The 14770-nt window shown below is 42.9% G+C and overlaps 1 protein-coding gene across 2 annotated transcripts in view; it reads left to right on the top strand.

The window, feature by feature from the left end:
• Positions 1-14770, top strand: part of Clpb (caseinolytic mitochondrial matrix peptidase chaperone subunit B) — a 130318-nt gene that overhangs the window by 17653 nt on the left and 97895 nt on the right. For both annotated transcript variants that reach the window (XM_042689436.1, XM_042689428.1), the window contains exon 3: positions 8726-8812. In XM_042689436.1, coding sequence (XP_042545370.1) covers positions 8726-8812 — 87 coding nt within the window. The remainder of the gene's footprint in view (positions 1-8725; positions 8813-14770) is intronic.

The raw sequence follows: 14770 nt of genomic DNA on the forward strand, positions 1-14770 counted from the left end.
ACTAATCTATAATATCTAACACATTATATATTATAATATGTAATTTGTATTATATGGCATATGATAATATGTAATTATTATAATAATAGCAACTAACATTTGAGAAATGTAAGTGATTTTACATATGCTATTTCAGTCGGCCATCATAGCATTCTTGTTAGGTGGGTCTGGCCTACTCATAAGTGAGGTTGAGCCGGCGCCAGTGGCTCATGCCTGTAATCCTAGCTACTCAGGAGGCTGAGATCTGAGGATCATGATTCAAAACCAGTGAGACTTCTATCTCCAATAAACCACTCAGAAAACCGGAAGTGGCACTGTGGCTGAAGTGGCAGAGTGCTCCTCTTGAGCAGAAGAACTGAGGGACAGTGCCCAGGCCCAGAGTTCAAGCCCCACGACCGACAAAAAAAAAAGAGAAAGAGAGTGAGGTGGATACAACTATCAGGGCCACACAGCTTGTCTCTCACAGAGACAAAGGCAGGCTCTTGTCTGGGTCACCTTTGTGTGTGTGTATATGTATAAAGGAAGGATTGAATTGATTAATTCTTCATCCTTTAAGTTTAGAGATTTTAAAACTTCGTGTTAGAAAATAACCAGTTGTGAAGTGTTGCAGAGGTATCGCACCTAATTTGTTGTGGGTGCTTTGTACATCCCAGTCATTCTCCTCCCTTACCACGGCCTGCCTGTCTCACAAAAGTGGCACAGCCTAACAGTGTTGGCAGGTATCTCACTAGGATGAGACTCTATGGAGAGATTTCTAGAAGATGGGTTTTGAGCTACAAATGAATGGGTACTGATTCTTAGAAGAGAATGCTTAGTTCAAGTAGCAAGTACAAAAGGCCAAAGAGGCCTTGTGTTTGTGCAGTCTGAGCACCAGGCCCTTGGTTGAAATCTAAGCATCAAGCCTGAAAGTCTGCTGGCTCAAGCTGGGGTCCCACAGCAGTCTTTGCTGCCTCCCAAACCACCCCCACCCCCCCATCTCTGGCTGGGAGATAAGGCACAGATGGAGGCTGCCTGGGGATTCTAGCCTTAGGCGCCTTGCCTCTGCCGAGACTGCTAGCCTGTGCTGTTATTACTGTAAACAGGGCCTTCTGGGCAGCTCCTGCCAGTGTCCAATTGCCCAGATAGTGATCATGATTGGGCCTGCATGGCTCAGTGCTTCCAGGCCTCTGATGCAGGTGGGACAGGGCTCCCTGCTTTTCAGCCCCTCCCCAGATGCAGCTGGGGGGCCAGTTCCTGTGAAGGATCCGGAAATAAGTTGGAACAAAGCATGATTGAAGTTCACTGGCCGCTTTGTATTGATTGGTCATAAAGAAAGAGGAAGAAAAGTCAAGTGGTACCACCTCCTCCAAGAAGAGCTAGTCAGAATTACTTAAAATTGCAGCTCTCTCCCTCCCTTCTGCAAATAGCAAGCCTAATGAGTTGTCCTTCGTTGGAAATCTTGCTAAGAACCACATATCTACTAGGAATTCATTTATCACTTTTCATTTTGATACTACATATATTTAAAATTAAAAGGTTTTAGACCTTGTTAGAGATTTAAGAAATAATTTTATTTTATTCCTATTTTACTGTAGAGAAAAATAAGGCCCAGATTTATCCTGGACCATACATCTCCTAGTACCTGATAGAGCAAAGACTAGAATCTGACTTCCATCATTAGGCCTAGGGCCACAAGTGTCTCCAACTCCACTGAGAAACTTCCCACAAACACACAGGAGCCTAAGTTCTTTGAAAGACAGGCAGATATGGAACTTCCATACAAGAAGTATTGGTGAGAGTTGGTGTAGGCATTCATTCATAGCTGTTCCCCTCCATGTGACAGCCACCATGGCCTAGACACTAGGGATAGAAACTGGTCCTTATTTCTAGAGGGACATGCTGACAGCGAGCAGAGACAGAGAACTGCATGACTACTCTATTCTTCCAGGTTAGCACAAGGGATCGTGGAGACAACAGTTCATCTTAGAGAAATCATAAAAGGCAAGAAGTATTTTTTCTAAAAACATTTAAGAAAAAAGAATAGTAGGGTCCTGGTGGCTTACACCTGTAATCCTAGCTACTCAGAGGAGACTGAGATCTGAGGATCGCTGTTTAAAGCCAGCCTGGGCAGGAAAGCCCTTGACACACTTATATCCAATAAATAAACCACCAGAAAACCAAAAGTGGTGCTGTGCTTCAAGTGGTAGAGGGCTTGCCTTGAGTTGAAGAGCTGAAGGACAGTGCCCAGGCCCAACCGACCAAAAAACAAACAAAAAAAGAGTAGTAGTATGGCCATTAATTTCAAGCAATGTGTCAGCGAAGAATTCTGAACAGAAAGTGAAAGTTTAACTGCCTCAGGCTTCCCTGCTTGATCAGTTGTCATAACTTACCTTGTCTCTAGTTTTGGGCTTGCTGGGCTCTCCTGGATCCCAGTGGAGGGGAAGGGACTGGTTTTGTTTGTTTATTGTTTTTGTTTTTGAGTGTATATGTGTCCTGTTTACTAAAGCTTGAAGACAGGTCTTCATTCCCTTGAGGTGTCTTCCTCCCCTAAAAGCTGACACTCTCCCGCTTGAATTGTACTGCCACTTCAGGCTTTTTGCTAGTTAGTTGGAGATAAGTCTCATGAATTTTTCCTTACTTGCTTCACACCTGTGTCCTCAGATCTCAGCATCCCAGAGTACCAGGGATTACACATGTGAGCCATGGCACTGGCTATATTGGTTTTCTTTTGGTTCTTTTTTTTGGGGGGGCGGGGGGGTACGGTTGTGGGGCCTGAACTCTGGGCCTGGGCGCTGTCCCTTAGCTCTTCAGCTCAAGGCTAGTGCTCTACCACTTGAGCCACAGTGCCACTTCAGGCTTTTTTCTTTTTGTTTATGTGGTGCTGAGGAATCGAACCCAGGGCCTCATACATGCAAGGCAAGCGCTCTACTTCTGAGCCACCTTCCCAGCCCTTGGTTTGTTCTTATATGAACACTTCAGCTCTTAGGCCAGGGACCCTTTTTTGTTCTATCGCTACCTTGCTTATGACTTCAGTGCAGTTTTCCATCTACAGATGTTTTCAGGTACTTAGTATATTCCCATTTTTAGTATATCTTTGATGTATTATGCTAGTTTACTTTGTCCCATTAAAATGAGGCAAACTCTGGGCTGGGAAGGTGGCTAGTGGTAGAGCGCTTGCCTTGCATTCATGAGGCCCTGGGTTCGATTCCTCAGCACCACATAAGTAAGCAAAAAGAAAAAAGCTGGAAGTGGCGCTATGGCTTAAGTAGTAGAGCGCTAGCCTTGAACTGAAGAGCTGAGGGACAGTGCCCAGGCCCAGAGTTCAGGCCCCACGACTGGACCACCTCCCCCCCCCCCCCCAAAAAAAAAAAATGAGGCAAACTCTAATGGAAAATACTTATAATAATGCGGGCTCTTTTATTTACACAGTGGTTTATTGCATACCAAGTATTTTTATGTATTTTGTCATTATTCCTTTATGGTTCTCACCCAGTAAATGGCAGAGCCTGCATTTGAACTGAGGTCTTTCCTACTCCATGTCTGCCTGAGAGTTGTGCAAGAGCTGAGATTTAGTCCTGGATATCTGCTGTAGTCTCCCATGTAGAACATGGGACCATCTCCAGTTAGTATCTTCTACCACCTGCCCTCCTAAACTGGTTCATTAGGGAAGGGCCTTCTACAGGTCTAGAGTGACCACCAGCACTTGGCCCTTTGTTGTTTTTGTTTGTTTGTTTTGTTTTGTTTTGTTTTTTTGAGACAGGATATCTCTCTATCGCTCTGTGTAGCCCAGTCTAGCCTGCAGGGCCCACCCCCTCCCCAGCCCCATACTAGCTCCTCTGCTCTGAGTGGCAATATGCATTAAGCATTATACTCATCATCTCAGGGATGATGGAATCCTAACCTTTCTAGAGCCACATGACTCTGTCACAAGCATTGCTCTTTTTAAAAGAGATTAATTCACTTGCTGCATTTTGTCCATTGGTGAAAATCACCAGGGAGAGCAAGGGTGACTTCCTCAGGCCTCAGAGACCCTTTCAGCCACTCTCAGCAGGCAGTCACGCCCCCTCCCCCCCAGCTGGCTCAGGACTTTGAAATTACTGCCTGCTGAGCATTCACTTGCAACAAAATGAAATGGGAGACGTGGTTTGTGAAGTCCTAACTTTTGGGGCTGCTCTGCATCAAGGGAAAGTAGGGAAGGGGCCCAACCGCTCTGCAAGAGAAGTTATTGATGGTTTGCTTTGCCATGGTGCTTGTGAACTTAGCTCTATCCCTTCCTTGATTTAGCAGGCAGGTACACACACTCACTCAGCACCAGCAAATAAATAAAAAGTAGGCTGCTAAGTCGGTGTGGTGATGCCCAAGTATAATCACAGCAGTGAGGAAGGTGAGTTACTATATGCTGTTTTTCTCACTTTCCCCTGGGGAGTGAGAGACCCAGAATCTGGATACCAGGTTTCTTGGATTTTTTTTTTTTCTATTTCATGCAGTACCACAAGGCTGAAAAGAATGATAGTCAGGAAACTGGACAGGGCCTGAAAGCTGTCACTGGAATCTCACTGAAGAACACCAAGGTTTGCATCCATGAATGACCATGCAGATTATAGAGTTCTTTACTTTATTTTTCATTTTGCTGCATTCTGTAACTTGTTTGGAGCTGACAGAGTGCAATTCTCAGTGGATCTATGAAAAGATTGAAGCTTAGTGGGATGGTATACCTTCTTGGGTTGTTAGAATGGCAGGTTACAGAGTTGGAGCTATAACGCAAAGCTCCAGGCTCCTGACTGGGCCCTGGATTCCTTCATTTAAATAGCAAGTTGAAAGGAACTGATTCTGCTAAGTCTTTTTTTTTTTTTTTTTTTTTTTGGGTCCGGTCGTGGGGCTTGAACTCTGGGCCTAGGTGCTGTCCCTCAGCTCTTCAGCTCAAGTCTGCTAAGTCTTTTCTCCTAAAAGAAAATCCTGTAATATACCAAAAAGATGACCCCAATACAACATGTATACAACAAGCAGATCAAAATTCTTGGTGTAATCACAAATTAAGATAGTAATATGATACCTTTTATACCCCCCATTAGAGAGATACTTTATCTCTAATCACCAAAAAGCAGGAAGTGGGGTTGTGGTTCAAGTGGTGAAGCACTTAGCCTTGAGCAAAAAAGCTCAAGGCCAGCACCCAGCCCCAGGACCCATACAAATAAAAAAAGAAAAAAGAAAAAGAAGCCAGCTACTGCTGTTAGTGGCTTACCTTCTTATCCTAGCTACTCCAGAGACTGAGGACTGAGAATCCTAGTTCCAAGACAGCCCAAACAGAAACCTTTGTGAGATCCTTATCTCCAGTTAACCAGTATAAAGCTAGAAGTGGGGCTGTGGCTCAAGTGGTAGAGAACCAGCCTTGAATGAAAAAGCTAAGAGAAAGCATCTAGTAAAGTCCAAGCCCCAGTACTGGAACCACATTCAGAAAAAACTCAGCACCAGGAAATAAATAAAAAGTAGTCTGCTAAGTAGGTGTAGTGATGAGGAAGGTGAGGCATGAGGATTTGAGTTTAAGTCCTGGGCTTAATAAGAGAGACTGCCTCAAAGGGGGAAAAAAAGAGAAAAACCAAAACTAAACAACCACAACAAGAAAAGGTGGCTACTATTGAGTGTTGGCAAGGAAAAAGGTTATACAGAAATTCTCCTGTCATATAATGGGAGAGTCAGTGGAGCAGCCATTCTAGAATGAGCCCTGGGGCTGTTTAGTCCTATCCTGTATACCATCATATCCTGTTCCTGGGATATGCCTGACAGAGATGAGATGTTCACAGGGTCAAATGGGGAACATGTGAGAGGATGTCCTAAACATTGATTTTGGTGGCTGGGAGATGGTGGGTGAGTAGCTCTGGGAGAACAATAAGGAAAAATGTGATCCCTACTATCTTGTAGATTCAGCCTGCTTAAGCAATTAGGTTAATTTTATAATTCTTTTGCCTCAAAACTTTGAGTGATAGCTTGACTGCTTTTGGTGAAAGGTCAGAAAGGATGACAAATAAATTTCCTATTGCCAACTTCTTTTTTTTTTTTTGGGGGGGGGGGGTCTGGTCTTGGGGCCTGAACTCTGGGCCTGGGTGCTGTCTCTCAGCTCTTCAGCTCAAGGCTAGGCTCTACCACTTGAGCCACAGCGCCGCTTCCCGCTTTTTTTCTTGTTATGTGGTGCTGGGGAATCAAACCCAGGGCCTCAGGCATGCAAGGCAAGCACTCTACCACTGAGCCACCTTCCCAGCCCCTATTGCCAACTTCTTTTGTGCAGTAGTAGATAATTAAAATCTGTGTTGAGAATTTTGAAACTCTTTTCAATGACTCCCAAAAAAAGAGTTTCTGGAAGACCTCCTGTCTAAGATGCAGAATTTTTAGCCTCCCTGCCAAACATCTATCAGTGTTTTAGGCTAAGATTGTATTTTAGAGCTTCTTGAGGGCTATAAACCCTTGGATGTTGTATAAAATATATGTGTACTCATATATAATTTTTTTGCTCCTAATATATTTTTTAAATATTAAGAGTTTTTCCTTTTTTTTTTTTTCCCTTTGTCGGTTTGTCGTGGGGCTTGAACTCTGGGCCTGGGCACTGTCCCTCAGCTCTTCAGCTTAAGGCAAGCGCTCTACCACTTGAGCCAAAGCACCACTTCTGGTTTGTTTGTTTTCTTTCTTCTTTTTTCCTTCCTTCATTCCTTCCTTCCTTTCTTTCTTTTTTTTTTTTTTGTCAGTCATGGGGCTTGAACTCTGGACCTGGGAGCTGTCCCTTAGATTTTCAGCTCAAAGCTAGTGCTCTACCACTTGAGCCATAGCACCACTTCCGGTTGTCTGGTGGTTCATTGGAGATAAGAGCCTGGGCTGGCTTTGAACCGTGATCCGCAGATCTTAGCCTCCTGAGTACCTAGGATTACAGCCATGAGCCACTGACGCCTGGCTTCACTTCCCGTTTTCTAGTGGTAAATTGGAGATGAATCACTGGGCTAGTTTTGAGCCCTGATCCTCAGATCTCAGCCACTTGAGTAGCTAGAATTACAGGCGTGACCCACCGGTGCCTGGCAAATATATTGAGTTTAATAAGAGGGTTCCAATTCTGAAAGATTATGAGTACAGTTCATCTTAGTTCATGTCATTGTTCTCTTACCTCCTTTCCCTGTCTCATCCCTGCCCTCAAGTTACATAGTTCAATTATTTTTTTCCCCCCTGGTCATGGGGCCTGAACTCTGGGCCTGGGCGCTGTGCCGCTGTCCCTCCGCTCTTCAGCTCAAGGCTAGTAGTGTTCTGCCACTTGAGCCACAGTGTCACTTCTGGCTTTTTCTGCTTATGTGGTGCTGAGGAATGGAACCCAGGGCCTCATTCATGCAAGGCAAGCACTCTACCACTGAGCCACCTTCCCAGTCCCATAGTTCAATTTTTATGTAGTGTATAATTGGACATAATGACTATTTGCTCACCCTTCCTCTCATATATTTTTTGTACAGAAATTGGATCATGTTCCCAAAAATATTCCACAGTTCACAACAGTTTGTACCTCTGCCCTCCTCATCTAGTTTGAGGCCCTGTGCTAGTTGTGCATGTATGAGCAGTTGTCTGCTTCTCTTACTATGAACTGTCACCCAGATGGATCTTCCTGGTGGTCACTAGATGTTCCTTCCATCTTCACCATTATTTCCTGTTTCTTTTGCCTTGATTGGTGCCCATCTTTACACTTCCTGAATTTCTAAGCACAGTCTTCCCTAAGAAACCTCTAATTTTCATGAGCATGTTCTGGTTTTCTGCTGGACCAACTACCAAAGAAGTGAGCCTTCCCTTCAGAATAAGAATCAGAATTCCATCCATACTCAAGCATTTGAGACACAAGCTCCCACAGTATCACATGGTTTGTGTGAAAGGAGATTTTCATCTCACAGAAAATTGTCCCCAGAAACAAATTGTTTAAATAGGGATACAGGTTGACCCATTGCAACAATGAGATGTACAAGACACTATGTCGAAAAATGAACTTTACGAATTTTTTTTTGGGGGGGGGGTAGGGGAAAAGAGGAGGCAACAATGCTTGCTAAGAAATGTACTCATTACCTTGCTCAGGTAATTGTAACCCCTCTGTACAGTATTTTCACAATAAAAAACTTATTTAAAAGACAAAATAAGAAAATTGTCCCCAGAGTTCTTAGCCTTTTAACATCTGTAGCCAAGAAAAACTCTTTCCTCATGAAAAGGTTTTACTGCATATGTAGTAAGGAGGCATTGGGAATTCATCAGAAGAAATCTGCCAAACTAGAAGTTTCCTGACTTCCTCCCTCAATACTCCCCTCACAGCACACCATACCTCTTAACAGGGTGTTATATACACCTTTTTTTCCCTCAGGGTGAAGAAATATTCCCCCTCTGTCTCAAACATTTCTTCCTCCCTTATCCCTATTATAGGACTAACTTCTTTTGATCATTACTTCCTCATAGAAGCCTTCCTCCTTCCCTTGTTCACCTGCATCCTGTTGTGAACCCTTATGAGTTGTGTGGTTCTGTGTTCCATGGTCTGTTTCTCCCTTAAATTGTCACAGCACCTATCTCAGTCACTGCATCAACAGAGTGATCAGAGACACTGGGATTGGCCGTTCAGTTTTCAAAGGTCTCAGTTTCCAGATTTGTCCAGACTCTGTTTGTTGATTGTCATTTCTTCTATGGTTATTTCTACGTATATCTATAAGCCATATACTGAGAATATCCCTCTGTCTCGTTTCAGACTGTTGTCAGAAGGCGCAGATGTCAATGCAAGGCACAAACTTGGGTGGACAGCACTAATGGTGGCAGCCATTAGCCGTAATGACAGGTAAGAATCTCTTTCCATCCAGGGCTTCCATAGCTAGCAATGGGCTGTGTTCCTTTGTCACCCTTGCATAATCCTTGTTGTATTCTCCAGAGGTAAGGAGATGAATTCAGGTAAGGGGTTCCACTCATGGTATATTGGCCTATTTAGTAGATATGAGGAAGGGAGATGTGGCTTTGGATTCCAGCTTATCATTTATGGCTTTGAGACCATGGGCACCCCCAGATCTATACAGACTTTGGGGTTGAAGGGTTCTAAATGTGGAGGCCAGTCATGAAACTGCAGAGGGTGGTCTGTTTCAAATTGGCTAGGAGACTTAGCTGTCCTTGATAGGTTTTTCTGTGTGTTTTTTCATCATGTTTTCCATCACTCAGTTTTTTTGCCATCATTAGCTCCACCCCTTTATTCTTAGGTCTGTTGTTGTTTTAACTTCTTTTTTTAATGTGTGCCAATATTTGTTTGTTTGTGCCAGTCCTGGGGCTTGATCTCAGAGCCGGGCACTGTCCTTGAGCTGCTTTTGCTCAAGGCTAGCACTCTACCACTTGAACCACCAATCTTCCAGCTTTTTCTGTTTATGTGGTACTGAGGAATCAAACCCAGGGCTTCATGCCAGACAAACACACTATCATTAAGCCACATTTCTAGCCCATCTTGTTGCCAATATTGAGGCTTGAAACTCAGGGCCTTGTGCTCTTGCTCAGCTTTCTTTGTTTTTTGTTTTTTTTTTTTGGGTCCGGTCGTGGGGCCTGAACTCTGGGCGCTGTCCCTCAGCTCTTCAGCTCAAGGCTAGCGCTCTACCACTTGAGCCACAGCACCACTTCCGGCTTTTTTCTTTTTGCTTATGTGGTGCTGAGGAATCGAACCCAGGGCCTTGAGCATGCAAGGCCAGCGCTCTACCACTGAGCCACCTTCCCAGCCCCTTGCTCAGCTTTCTTGTTCATGGCTGGCACTGTACCACTTGAGCCATGTTCTAGTCTAGCATTTGCTGGTTAACTGGCAATGGAGTTTCTTGGACATAGGTACCTGAGCTGGCTTCAAACTGCAATCTTTTGGGTCTCAGCCTCCTAAATAGCTAGGATTCCAAGTGAGCCACCTGCACCAGGCTCAAGCACTTATTCTTTAAAAATATCACTGATGTGTGTTGGCTATAGCTTGATGGTAAGCACTTAACTAGCAAGCTTAAGACCTTGGTTTAAATCTTCTCTACCATACAAATATACACACACAAAATTGATATAAACAAGTGTTATGGTTCATAGTCCTGTACTTAGTTTTGGTTTTGACCATTAGTTTAATTTTAGAACTTCTTGGACACTTGTTTCTCTATGGGAAATTGGTTTGTTCCTACTTGTTTCTTCCAAGGTTTTTTATTAGTACATTAGTGGTATAAGGAGAGTTTCACTGTGACATTTCCATATATGCATGTGGTATACTCCATCAACTTCACTCTCCTTATCTTTCCTCCCCCAGCTCCCTTTTTTGTGTGTTTGTGTATGCTAATATTGGAGCTTGAACTCAGTCACACTTCTGGCATTTTGTTGGTTATTTGGAAGTAAGAGTCTTAACATTTGTCTTCCCAGGCTGTCTTTCACCCACATTCCTCAGATCTTAGCCCCCTGGGTAGCTAGGCATTAACCATGAGCACCTGGTTCCCTCCCCACTTTTGTCTGGGTGCTGTCCCTCAGCTGAGGACGAGCACTGTACAACTTGAGCCCAGAGCCACTTCCAGTTTTCTGGTGGAGATAAGAGCCACGTGGACTTTCCCACCTTGGTGCCTGGGCTGGCTTTGAACCTCGATCCTCAGATCTCAGCCACCTGAGTAGCTAGGATTACAGGCGTGAGCCACTGTAGCCCAGCAAGCTCTTAGCTTTTTAAAACCATTCCAATGATTTCATTGTCCTGTTTGCATACATGCAAAAAAAACTTGATCATTGATCTTCACCTTCCTGCAGATACCTACCTAGCGCCTTAACAGAGCCTGTTTCAGTTTTGTCATTTGTTTTTGTTTTTAGTAAATATTGTATCAAGGAGAAATTAGTATTTCTACAAACATTTAGGAAATATCTGCAAGACATGCACTCTACCGCTGAGCTACCTTCCCAGCCCCAACATTTAGGAAATATCTGTTCTAAGCCAGAGCTTATGCTAGTCTTTGGAGAATCAGAGACCTTGGAGAGCTTGTAGTCTAATGTAGAAAAGAAATGAAAGTACAGAGGCATAGTGTAGTACAATCACTGATGTCAAGGAAGAATGGACGGTGTTAGTGAAACAGAGTGGGTGAGGAGATCCCATCTACCAACAGATGCTGTGTTCTTTTAGGAAGCAAATCAAACAACGTATGTGCTGCAGGTTATAAATGGTGAGTTTAATTCTTGATGACTTTGTCAGACCTCTTTATACCTAAACACACACATGCTTATTCACCACTGGTAATCCACCCTACCTATCCTTCCTTACTTGCAAATGTTTTTCATCAGCCAGTGGTAAGGAAGGAGATTGTGTTCCTTTCTATGTGTTGTATTTTCAGAGTCTAGACTAAATAAGAAATAGCACTATTCTTAAGAATACTGTCAATTAATGGCAGATAGCTACTAGATGTGCTTTTGGGGACACTTCTCTTGGAATCTAATGAGTTGTTGGTTTAACTGATTGCTTTGTCTTTATCTAAGGCTATTAGCAAGTAAGTGATGCTTGTTGAGCAAACAGAGTTGGCTCCTATTACTTTGTTTCTTAGAACTAATTACTAGTGTTTTTTTGTTTTTGTTTTTGTCTGGTGAGGCTTGAACTCTGGGCCTGAGGGGCTGACCCTGAGCTCCTCAGCTCCAGGCTGGCACTCTACCACTTGAGCCCCAGCACCACTTCTGGTTTTCTGATGGTTTATTGGAGATCCTCAGATCTCAGCTTCCTGAGTAGCTAGAATTACAGGCATGAGCTACCAGCACCCGGCTAATTACTAGTTTTTTAAGCATTCATTTTGTGACTTCTCTTCCTACAAATATCTAAGGAGACAAAGTTCTATTGAAAATGGCATAGTTGGCCAGGTATGTATGCGTGCTTATGAAATGCAACACACAGGTGGCTGAGAAAGAAGAATTGAGGCCTGCCTGGGCTCTCTAATGAGACCCTGTCTCAAAAGGTTGCTCATTGGTGGCTCAAGCCTATAACCGTAGGTACTAAAGAGGCTGAGATCTGAAGATCATGGTTAAAACCAGAGCCAATCCAGGCAGGAAGTCCTGAGATTCTGCTCTCCAATTAACCACCAAAAAGCTAGAAATGGAGCTATACAAGTGACAGAGTGCTAGCCTTGAGGGAAACAACAACAACAAAAAAGTCAAGGGCAGTGCCTAGGTCCTGAGTTCAGGTCCCAGTATTGGCACCCCCCCTAAAATGCACACTCTTGGATTTTTTTCATATCAGAAATCCTTTTTGGATCTCTACTGTTTGACATGTTCTGTTTATCAGTGATAAACCAAAAAAAAAAAAAGCCAGGAAAGATAGTGGTCTGGGTAAGGTGGGCTCATTGGAAAGGTGCTGAGTGAATAGTCCTGAAGGATTATCATGTCAATGCCATTAAGTTTTTCCTTATGCTGAGTCTTATCAAATAAGTCTCTGAATCCTGCAGTCATATTGGCCAGGCCTAAAATCCCCTTCTTTTGTATTGGGTTTGAATGGAGAGAAAGTAGAAAGCAACACGCTTGATTCAAGGCTGAATCACCCTCAGGCAGCTTCTAGCTTGAGAGATACATAGTACAATAGTCTTAATTTTTAAGGAACTTAACTTCTTTACAGTTTTATTTCTGTGTGTATTTATTAACTCATTTTTTCTCCTTTACTGCCTTACATTAGGTATACAGGCGGATTTCATCTCTACACATATTTATCAATCAATTTGCCCCCTTTCCCAGCCCTTCTCCCTGCTTAAAATAAAATAGCATTATTTAGTTTTGAATAGGAAATACAGTGCCATAGTAGTAAATCTTTAAAATATGTACAACAATTTATAATTTACTCCTTTTTTTTGGCAATACTGGAGTTTCAGTTTAGGACTTCAAAACTTGTTAGGCAGGCACTCTGCCACTGAGCTACACCTTGAGCCCTTTATTGAGCTGGTTATTTTACTTCTTTTCTTTGTGCCAGTACTAGGACTTGAACTGGAGACCTTGTACTCATGGCTGGTGCTTTGAGCCATCACCTATGCTTCTAGTTTCTGGTGCGTGCGTGCGTGCGTGCGTGCGTGCGTGCGTGCGTGCGTGCGTGCGTGCGTGCGTGCGTGCGTGCGTGTGTGTGTGTGTGTGTGTGTGTCCTAGACCTTCAACTTGGGGCCTTGGAAGAGTCTCATGAACTTCCTTGTCCAGGCTGGTTAAGATCTCGGCCTCCTGAGGAGCTAGGATTTATAGGCCTAAGCCATCATTGCCCAGATGACTTCTGACTTTTTGCTGGTTATTTGGAGATAAGTGGAAATAAGAGTCTTTCTCATCTCTAATCTCTCATCTCCAATCTTATCTGCCTGGGCTAGCTTCAAACCTCTGTAATCAGATCTCAACTTCTTGAGTAACTAGATTATAGACTTGTGCCAAAGCATCCAGCCTGATGTGTTTGTTTTCAAGGTAGGTTTTTCACCTCCTGTCCATGCATCCTCCTGTGTTAGCTTCCTGTGGTAGCTAAGATGACAGGCGGGATGGTATGATGTGACACCTGTTGGTTAAGAAGGAGTCTCAAACCTTTCTGCCCAAGCTGACCTCAAACTCTGATCCTCACTAATTTAGCTTCTGAAATGGCTAAGATTATAAATGTGAATCACCAGTGCCTGGTTTATTCCCTTATTTCTAAAAAGTCTTAAGTATTCTAAACTAAATACAAATATAAATAATGGAGAGGAAAGGTGAAACTGGATTAAGATCAGAAATCATATTGGTAAAAGGAAAGCATAATTATATCAGGATTGAACCAGACTGTTTCTTTCCTGAAAGTAGGCTTATTGGTTTTGTAAAAATAATAAGAGACTGGGAAAGAGAGGAATAGTTATTCTGATTAAGGTGTTATTTGATTAAAATATATGCATGTACAAAACAACCCTGGTGAAACCCTAAAGTTAATTACAATTAATATACACTAAAAGACAAATGACAGACAAATGAAATAGGCTCTTGTTGGGGGAAGTAGATAGAGGATGAATTAGGTCAAGGGACTTTATTTGCACATATGAAAATAGTGATAGGAGTGAATTTGATGGGGTACAATATGCATATATGAAAATATCACAATGAAATTCTCCTTACACAACTAATGCAGGATAGTAAATCAAGCAATAAAAAAGAAGGCATCAGTCTCCTGAATTCTACATAGGTATTGATTATTGTGTTATATACTTCTATTTGTGTTAAAATTTTATGTAAATAGTACCATGTTATAAATTTGATAATTAGTGTGGTTAAATTTTAACCTACATTGATAGGCAAAAAGGGATAGAGTTTTGGTTCTGATGCTCTTTATATTATGCATCCAGCAAGCATCTTTTAAAACTATCTTAAATTGTATGCTAATGTGCTGAGCTGTTGGGGGAGTTCAGAGAATAAGTAGTTACAGTCTTTGCCTTAAGAAGCTTACTTCTACTATTTGAGTAATGTGATAGCCATTGTCTTCACTATGCATTCTGCCCAAGGCTTACCAGCTTTCTACTAGGATGGTCCTTTGGTCAGTCTTAGTAACAGCTTGAGTATAGTGTTGACTCAAGCAGTAGTCGCTGGGATCTGTCCTGTTTCTCCAGTGAGCCCTTATAAGCCTCATGCCACAAGGCTCTTGTTTAGCCTGAGTCTGAGTGCCTCATTCTATGGTACACTCTGACCTAGCCTAGCTAAAGGCTAAGCCACAGGGTCCCAGAATGATCACTGTGATTTAGCACAGACTTCCCTGGCTAGTACAAATATATGGAGCCTTTAGCTAAATTCAATTAGTTTTTCT

The sequence above is a fragment of the Dipodomys spectabilis genome, unplaced genomic scaffold (assembly GCF_019054845.1).
Source record: "Dipodomys spectabilis isolate Male_0828 unplaced genomic scaffold, ASM1905484v1 ptg000003l, whole genome shotgun sequence".
Lineage (NCBI taxonomy): Eukaryota > Metazoa > Chordata > Mammalia > Rodentia > Heteromyidae > Dipodomys > Dipodomys spectabilis.